This window comes from Carica papaya, chromosome 1, assembly GCF_054855325.1.
Source record: "Carica papaya isolate Zhongbai chromosome 1, ASM5485532v1, whole genome shotgun sequence".
Taxonomy (NCBI): domain Eukaryota; kingdom Viridiplantae; phylum Streptophyta; class Magnoliopsida; order Brassicales; family Caricaceae; genus Carica; species Carica papaya.
The window spans coordinates 12,307,323-12,317,116 of record NC_142309.1 but is presented as its reverse complement, the minus strand read 5'-3'; the positions used below and the strand labels follow the sequence as shown (position 1 = coordinate 12,317,116).

General features: G+C 33.9%; 1 protein-coding gene across 1 annotated transcript; it reads right to left on the bottom strand.

The window, feature by feature from the left end:
• Nucleotides 1-483: 483 nt before the first annotated feature.
• LOC110816364 (NADH:ubiquinone oxidoreductase, 17.2kDa subunit) lies at nucleotides 484-9,395 on the bottom strand. The gene is made up of 5 exons (XM_022044520.2): nucleotides 9,221-9,395; nucleotides 8,290-8,316; nucleotides 6,286-6,377; nucleotides 1,026-1,135; nucleotides 484-944 (listed from the first exon to the last, which is right to left on the bottom strand). Exons 1-5 carry the CDS (start codon nucleotides 9,370-9,372, stop codon nucleotides 786-788), a joined length of 540 nt encoding a protein of 179 aa, XP_021900212.2. The 5' UTR covers nucleotides 9,373-9,395; the 3' UTR covers nucleotides 484-785.
• Between the last annotated feature and the right edge of the window lie 399 nt (nucleotides 9,396-9,794).

Here is a 9,794-nt window from a genome sequence, read left to right as displayed (position 1 = left end):
TATAAAATTATTAAAAACCTGTTAAATATAAATCTTAATACACAGCTATAAATCCTATCCGTAACAGAAGTAGGGCAATAAACTCATCCTTTTTTTTTTTTTTTTTTGGGCATAAGAAGGTATAGCAATGATTCGTGGCCGGTAATTTCTACATACTATTAGGATGAGTTGGCGGGTAAAAGGCTTCTGTGCTCATTTCTACATGCAATTCTCCTCTATGAACAAATCTGTGCCATGAACATTCAATTTAAACTTCTAGACTACAATTGTCTTTAACCTACTATAGTTCCATATCAAATTCTTTGATGATGAGAACGCAATAATTTCCAAGTACCAAGGAAGCAATTCAATAGAAAATTGATTTACCATCCTCAACAAATTCAAATTAGATGAAAACGTTAACTCTGAATGAATAACAAAAATTATGATTTTAATACGAGAACTAAAATCATAAATTGACTAAAAAATAAATGCAAACTGAACTAATCACAAGTGAAATCTATTTGATCCCTCATCAAACTTTTGCTCAGGCGATTACATGTTCCAAAGAATTTATCATGCTTGCATCACCCAAACATCACCTGTATCTGTAAATTGTGGAGGATATGAAAGGATAATGGCAATAAACCGATGAAACAGGATCCATCAGTCAGTTTATGGAATTATTCACACTTTTCTTAAGGTGAATACATGTCTACTGCTTAAAACAAGAGATTACTTATTCATGATAATAGATGGAAAATTTTCAGATTTTAGAGCTCTCCCAAAAGTGGATCTGAAAGAAATTACTCAGTCTTGGCAGGTTGCCAAGGTTGGTATCTTGTCCAGTCTCTTTGCCCTGGATTGAGTGCATGCCCTTTGGAATGGTAGATAAACTCATCACCCTCTCCAGAGAAATTCTCCTTGTGTTCTACCCCGTACCTCTTTGGTTTCAGCATCAGAAGCTTCAACAAATGCATTTCCTTTAACATGCACTCTCCCCACATCATAAATTCTCACAAATTTAACTTAAAAAAATGACTTACCTCGTCCCCCGTGTGATCAGTCATGTGATGGAGCCAACCATGCCATTCTGGTGGGACCTGAGATGCATTGTACCGACCCTTCTCTGCGTATTCAACCCACCTGTGCCTTCCTACAAAATGAAAGATAGCATAAATAAGTGAATCTAGCATGCCAAAAAATTCTAAAAACTTTAAATCAACTATATCTTCAATAATGCACATAGAGTGTCATTTTTTCTCCCATGGAAGCAACAATCAAATTAGTGGCATCAGAGACAAAGCCCCAAGTTTGCTTTTGTGTGAAAACTGGAAACCACCAAGGCGGGACCATTTGGACCCATGCTTGCAGTAAAAGAGCCAAATTAATGCAAGCACGCTCAAGAATGTGCTATTGTGAAAAATAAGTCTATCAGTTATCAGTGTCGGAGTTAAAAGTGTCATAACAATGAATTCAAATGAAATACAAAATAGTACAGTGTGTGGTAAAATTTTAGAAATTGCTGCTGATATAAACTTACTATTATAATATATAATTGGTTAATCATGCTACAGAATTAGAAATAAATATTGAAATGAAAAAATATTCTCAATAATCAAAAATAGATAACACAAGTAATTTAAGAATTTTTCTTAAAAAACACCATAATTTAAATAAACCTTAAAAAGCTTAATTTAGTTTAATTGTTTGATTCATTTTATTTAATATAAATATTAAGTTTAATTCTTAAATATTTATCTTTAATTTAAAACTATTTAAATAAAATATGATAATACTAAACCATTTAATAATAAATTAATATTACTTTTCATTTCAAAAGGTTTTAATTAATAAATTATAAATAATGAAATTCATAAATTACCATCAAAGACATTATCACATGTTAAGCAACAAATTATATCTCAAAAACATCTATGTGAAGCCTTTAACAGTACCTTTTGATAAAGGTAAAGATAGTCTTTCTTTTTACTTGAAAGCACTTAGACATAGGTGTTTGGCTAAATTTTGCATTCTTAGAAGAAGTATAAATCAGAAACCTAACCATACAGGCACTATAAAGGGGTTTGCATGTTCTGTCCTGTAGTACGGTAAATATAGCAGTATTTTTTTTCTCTTTAATTATGATAGAAATGCTTAATATTTGTTATCGATGAGTTAAATCAATAGAAAACGTGCTTGCTCTTGAATATGTAGATATTTGTCCGAGCTCTTAAACTCTAATGTACCTCTTACCAATATTCATCAAAAGAACATTCTATTAGAAAAAAAAAGAAGAATCCAACGAGGAACAGCGAGGGGGAATAGTCCAAATGAAAAGAAAATAAAAGATAGATTTTACAAGTTAGTGAATATGTCAATGATTTCCCTCAATCTTCCACTGAATTAAGCAGATGACCCTTGTAAAAAAAAAAACACCGAGAGTCTGGAACCAAACATCACAAACTCTATCAAAAGAATGAGAAACCCCTTAAAGCTCTTGTATTCATATTCTTCTAAATAACCCACAAAGTAGCATGAGGGATTAGAAAAAAATACTTTTTTCTTCCCCTATCACCAAAAGGACCTTGTTATCTCACAGCTCATCCACTACCAAACCAACCACGACTACTTGCACCGTCTAAGAGGTCCAAAATCATAGACCACAAACAACATGAAACATTGCATCTTTCACCATAATGTTACCACGTTTTATGAGCTTTCCCAATGATAAGAAATCACCCACAAGCAGTTCCTCCAAATTCGCCACCAACTACCGAGAGAAAGTCACCCACAAGAGTATCCTTTATCATAACCAATGGAAGCAAAGTAGGGGACTGCATGCAAAGCGGAGAACAGCAACTCCAGATGTCATCTCAAAAATTGAATTCTCTTCTCAATCCCACCTTCAACTGGATACAAATCCCAAAATCCTCTAAACTCTCACTCTTTCAGTCATCCAAGTCCTCTCCTCCAACCCATAGTTTGCCCTAAGAACCTTCCACCAGAACAGTGTGCCAATTAGTCATAAACTTTCGAATCCATTTACTGAAAAGCGCTTTATTATGATCTTATCTGAACAGGATCTGTTCTGTAGGCTCGTAACTCTATACCCTTGAGTTCTAAGGAGTGAGGACCTAAGTTCACCAAAGACTTGATACCAAGTCCACCCAACTCAAAATGAAGTTTGGCTACATCCCCTCGCCATCATATAGAATGTAATATTACTACAAAGTAATATATACAAAAAAAAGGTCTTACTCTAATGTCTTTTTATAGAAAACAAAACTTTATTAAGATAGGGAAGGAAAGTACAAAGAGGAGAATAAGACATCCTCCTAAAAAATTGAACAAAAGAGAAAAAGAAGACCCTTTACAGCACATAAAAGGACAAATTGTGTGAGTTATTAGTGAACAAATATGATAGTCTCCCAATTTTGATGGAGATCAAGAATAACTATCTCAGATAAATAACCGTGTGCCTTGACTCATAAAGTTGCCAAAGGTCATTATGTTCCAAATTTCATGGAAAGACGTTTGTCTGCCATTGAAAATTCTTCTGTTCTTTGCAAGCCACAATATCCATAAACCAGAGAAAATAGCTTCTCTCCACAATGCTTTCACTGCCTTTCTTACTCCATCAGCCTTTATGTGTAAATAAAGGAAGCTTTCCACTACAGGAGGAGTGACCTAACTAAGTCCAAACATGCTAAGCATTCTTGTAGCACATCTTCCAAGCTATGTCGCAATGGAGGAATAGAGGAATGAGATTCCCCTCCTTTAAAGCATGACACAAGAGATAGAACGCGTGAGGATGGTGAATTTGTAGCATCTCATTAGTATTGAGTCTTTGATGCATGGCTGTCCAATTAAACACCTTTGCCTCTGACAGCTTTTACCTTTTGTGAAACTGGCTTAAAGGATGGTCTGTAATGAGGAACTCAAAGAAAGACTTGCATGTGTGTACCCCTGATGATTCCAGTGACCATGTCCTAGTGTCTGGCTAAGAAAAAAACTCTGTTGATTCCAGTAATCCTAAGTGTGCCGGTCTTACTCTAATATGACTACCAGAAGAAGGATATACACCCAGAAAAATGGCCTTCTGCTAATATATTATTATAAACTATTATTTTTTCTCACATAAAGAAAGCTTGGTTAAACTAACAACAAGACTTTTCCTTGTGTCGTGCTTTGGGGATTTCTAGCCGAAGGTGATTGGGGAAAATATGACAGGAATAAGAGGGGTTGGGTGACTTAAAGGAGCCAGGGATCCTCACAGTTACTTAGTGTGGGCAATGGGTATGGTAAGAGAGTTCTTCTTTGGAACCATGTTTCGTTGGCCCTTCTTTGCTCTGCACATAGTTTGAATTTGTTTCCTTTAGTTAGAAGGAACAATGCTCTTGTGAGCAACTGTTTGCTATGGTCGGATGAAGCTTGCGAGGAACTTGAATGACGGAAATGAAGAGGATTACATTCGCTTAGTGCATATTATTGAAACTATTCAGGTTTCTTTCTCTAGGGCGGATGAACCCATTTTGGAAGCTTTCATCATAAAGCTATTTCTTACTCAAGTTATACTATAAACACATAACCCAACCTCCCATTTGCTCCTCTTGTTTTCCTAAGAAGCATATTTGAAGGAAGAATGCATCTCCTAGAAAAGCTTTCTTTGCTTGGGAATCTAACCAAGCCGAATTCTCACTTAGATAAGCTTATTAAATGCAGTAAGATTATGGGGAAAGGATGTTTTCTAACTTAGAACATGGCACAAACTCCCAATCATCTTTTGATAAGATGCAATGTTCATATTGTTTGTGGTCTATGATTTTGAGCCTCCTAACAGCGAAATCAATCAGGGCAAGTTTGATGAGAGATAAAGTGTGGCCATAGCAAGGCATCTTAGGGAAGTAATAAGCTTCTTATCCCTCAAGCTTTCTGGTTTATAAGGAAGAAGACTTTTTGGGATGTTTGATTCTAGAATTTTAGTTTTTTTTTTCTAAGGGTCATTTGCTAAACTTGGTGAAAGATTTAGGGGACGTCATTTGACATCCTAAATAAGTTGTAAATTCCATGTTTTTTTCTTTTGTACTTGTGCTTCATCCCCTTGGTTATTTTTCTTAAATGTTTTTCATTTTCTAAAAGGAAATTCTTCTTTAAATTGGTCCAAGTTTTCTACCGAACTCTTATATACACACAGAAACACATTGTATACATATATATATATATATATATGTTTGCTTTGGAGACAGGGGACTGTGGTCCACTTAAGTCCCCCAGGCTCCATCTGTCTGCATGCTTGTGTGGAACCCAGTTGTCACATTCTGGCCAGACAAAGACCTAATCCATTCTCGCCAGTTGATCCAAAACACAGACTCATGACAAACAAGTTACAGTTTATATATCAATAACATAGAAGAGTAGTACCTGACACAAATTAGGATAAATGTGAAAATGATTCTAAGAATAATCAATCTTTTAATTCAAATGTTGGAGAAGAGTGAATACTATGACCACATCCCAGACGAAATTTTTAGTCATTCTGAAATATATTATAAGTTATTTGATCATGCATTCAAAGGACAAACATTCAGCCGTACAGGCCAGGCCTGTTCTGCTACATCCCATGAAACTGAAGTCATTTCTTTTTTTTCTTCTCACTTTCATAAGAGTATTTATAAGGAGTCTATTCAGTCACATAAACGAAAGGTCATAGCTACAGCCAGTGGTTTGCTTGGCATCCTTTCTTTTCCTCTAGTTTTGTTAATAAACTCCAATAAGATCACAGAATATTACTTGAACATCCTTAAATGCTATGAATGACATCATATTATAATTCTCGAGTAGCCAACTTGATTATGATAACTTTCTCCTATGAAACATAAAAGATATTTTCTCTCCTGTTGATATTCAAAAAGACATAATTTCACCATATCCTATTTGGTTCAACTTCTATCCCGTACCTGATTGCCAGTGGAGAGAGATTTCTAATTTCTACAACTTAGATAATACTTTTTCCTGTTTAAATGAAATTACCTCTCGATGTATTAGACCCAGGAAAAGTGAATTTAGGCATTCATCTCCAAGGAATTCAAGAGGCAAAGCTAATTCAAACAAGTTATGTTCAAATTATACTTATCAACATATTGTAGTAATTAAGTCAGCAAAATAGATACAAATTTTGATGTGAATTAAAACAAGTGGGATGTCAAGTTAATAATTGTCAGATAATCATAGTTCCATTTCCACTTCATACAACTCTTCTTCCTGAGAAACTCAGCAGCTGGAAAACAAGCAAAAGACACTAACCATATTGGGTGTCCCCAAGCTTCTCATAGTACTTGTTGCCAAACTTATCAACACCTATGACAGTTGCACCTATGTTGTGGATTTTGGTTTGCCTGGATCATAAGTAAAGTTATAGTGAAAGATGCACAATAAAATACCAATGCATCACATGACCAGTTTAATGCCAAGCACGTCAAAAAGTAAATTGTGCCACAAAAATCAAGATAAAAATTAGGAAAGATAAACTTTTTGAAGGGGAGGGTAAAAAAGGAAAAAGTATATATGTTTCTTTTTATCACTTATCCTTGCTCAAAGTAAAATTGTGAATTAGTCTAGCAAGAACTGGTTACCAGCTCTAATTTGTATATCTCTTTTATGTTGGTGGCACCCCCTTCGTGCCTCGTAATACTATTCTTCTTTTTCTTCTCAAGGAAAAAAGAAAGAAGAATTGGTTACTAGTTCTTGGTCTCACATCATTGCAAGCATATCAAAATAATGAAGCAAGTGCCAAAATGTTCTCAAAGAAATTACTCCTGGCAGTTTTCCAACACATAAGCCTTCCTATAGGCTCGAAGTAGAGCTGTAAATAGGATGATAAAACTTTTGCAAACTCTTGCTTGGCTTCTCCTTATACATCTTTCTTAATATCTATCTACAACCCCTACGTTAAGGTTGATCTTACCATTTCGCTGTCCTCTCCTTAATATTTATTTCCCCAATATTTCTCCTTTCTTTTTTACTCGCAATCTATTTGATTAGGTAGCATTTGCTGTTATGGTGTACAACTGGATAAAATGAGTCAATCGTGAATGTAGTCTATGACTGATTTATGGGACTATACAATACAAAAACGTCTTCTTGGGGGCAGTAATTACTCCAAGCAAAATCATCAGACAACTCTTGTCCTTTTGTATAGCAGAAGAAAACTATGAAATGTTTACATGTGAATTCCTGAGCTTCAATCATAATTACAAGTTACAACCATAGTCCAGCATTGACTGTTCCAAATCCTAGTTGCAAAAAGGTCATGAACATGAGGGCCCTTAGCCAATCAAAGTTGAACTGCAGCCTTGCCAACCATTCCTCAACTCAATGTTTCAACTTCCGTGATTTCTTTTTCAAATTAAAAAAAAAAAATATTATTAAAAAGGAGAAGCTGCTATAAATGAACAAAACAAAAAAACTAGGACAGAAATAGACACCTGATCCCTTTACATAGATGATAGATATACCCAGAAAGAAACAATAAGCTTTGCCCAAAGGGAAGCAAAGAAAACCACTCTATCCCAAAGACAAGAGACGGTTGCACTTGATGCTTAAAATCCTAGTATCTTGTTCCAGTCAAATGACCCAGAAATCAACAAGATAGCCACCTTTTGAATTTTCTTATGCTGCTTAATTAGCCCCGCACCATGCAGAGACGATTAGATATCATTGAACAAAGAAAAACAGCCAAGACCACAACCTCCATGTTGAAGGACAATAAAGAAAGACGGGATTATTGCTTCCAAAAAAGTGGAGACACATCAAACAAATCAAGAGAGAGCTTTATGAGGCTTCCAGATTGGAGAATGCTGTTGTTGTTAATCAATATTTAGAACAACAATTAAAACAAAATTCCTTGGAACTTTCAACTTCCAAAAGGTATGGGACAAAGCACTATCATTTCTCCCCATTCTTACAGGCCCTTTGGTTCTAACACATTCTATTCCTATATCTAAACTACTTGATCTATTGGATGCAATCAAAATTTTCATATTGATTAACAATTTTAACTAACTCGACTTTCATAGCAAATTTACAATATAGATTTGTATCTCCATTTGTCAAAGCAGACATCATAAGAATACCCAATTTTAATTAAACATAGAATTGTGGTGGAGTTAGACTATATTTTTCTTTAAATATATAATTTTATCCTATTATATTGTATTTTTATTCTAAACCCAAAAAGTACAAAGTTGACCAAAAAGTACAAATAATTCAGAAAAAAAAAATACGCAGAGAGAGATATATTTGACTTACAAAAGGTTTCCATCCAAGAGACACTTCCTGAAAGCGAAAAGGTAAAGGGGAATAAGTGAGAACCACTGAACTCCAAACTTCAATACTTCAAAAAAAAAGAGCTTGCACATAAGTTTTTATTTAATGTTTCTCTCAAGGTAACAATAGCCCAACAGAAAAAGGAAACAAAATAACTACACAAGAATAAGCGTAAAACTTTTTCTTTGAAAGATTGACACGACACATTGTCTAAAAATATTCTGTCAGAATAAGGAGTCAACACATGAAGCAATGACTGCGGCAAATAAATATTATATTGACATAATTGTCTAGTTTTACCGCATGAAATAACATAAGTACACAACAATTGCTTAGAAACAACAAGTACTATGTAAAGTAAACAGTGCAATTTTTTTATATATTTCAAGTAAATAAGAACTGAAATTTCCGGATTTTTTCTCATGCTTTCAAACATTTCCATCAGCAGCTAAACAGATCTAAAATCTTTATTTGTTTATGATACACCAAGCACATTCTATGTACCTCACAGATTCCATTTCTCTTCAAAGTTCACTCGCAATTTCCTTAACCAAGGTTTTATCCAATATGAAAACTAACAAATCAAAACTCTCATGTAATGTTCACTTCCTTCAAATCTCAATCTTCTTTTATTCATACCCCTAATTAGTTGCAGCAATCAAACCTATCAGTAAGCAACAAAGACTATCATGATGTATTCCCCATTGGCCTAAACGCAAGCTAAAACGCACAGGAATCCCCAAAACAGAGGGGATTGAGTACAAACAAACTGATTGAACAAAAGCACGATAAAAGATGTTTTAATTTCCATTCCTATGTTTTCTCGGGACCAAATAGAGGATAAAACCTATATTGATTTTTAACTGAGAATGATATTGAAAGAAATGAGAAAAAAGAGAGGAAGAACACTTACGTGTAGCCTTCTTCCCTGAGTTCCCTTATGAAGGTGCCGAGACCTCTCTCTTTAATCGCCTTCAACACGTTCTTCACCACAGAAGATGCCATCTCTTTCTCCTGCTTACGCTTCTGTTCTAGACCTCCCTGCGTCTCCGCATTTACTCTCATTTCTCTTTTTCCCTTTTTTTTATAAACGGAAAAAAAAAAAAACAATTTTGTAATTAAGTGATTGAATTTAATTAAATATTTTATTGAATTATTCACTTAATATTTACATCAATCAAAATAAATTATTTTTATTATATATTTTAGATATTATAAATAATTTAGTTTAAACAAATCATTTATTTGTTGATGGTAAATGGGAAGATGAAGTGTTGGTATTTTATTTATAGTTAGTAAAGAAGATTGATTAGGTGGGTTAATTTTTTGTTATAATGTATTGGTAATAATTATTGTCTTGTATTTTTGAGTTATTTATACTTATTTAAGCATTATAATCTTTTAGATTTTTATGGATAGAGGAATTAGAATTTTTTATTTTATTTTTTATAATTTTTCATATTAATTACTTGTTAAAATTTTATTAT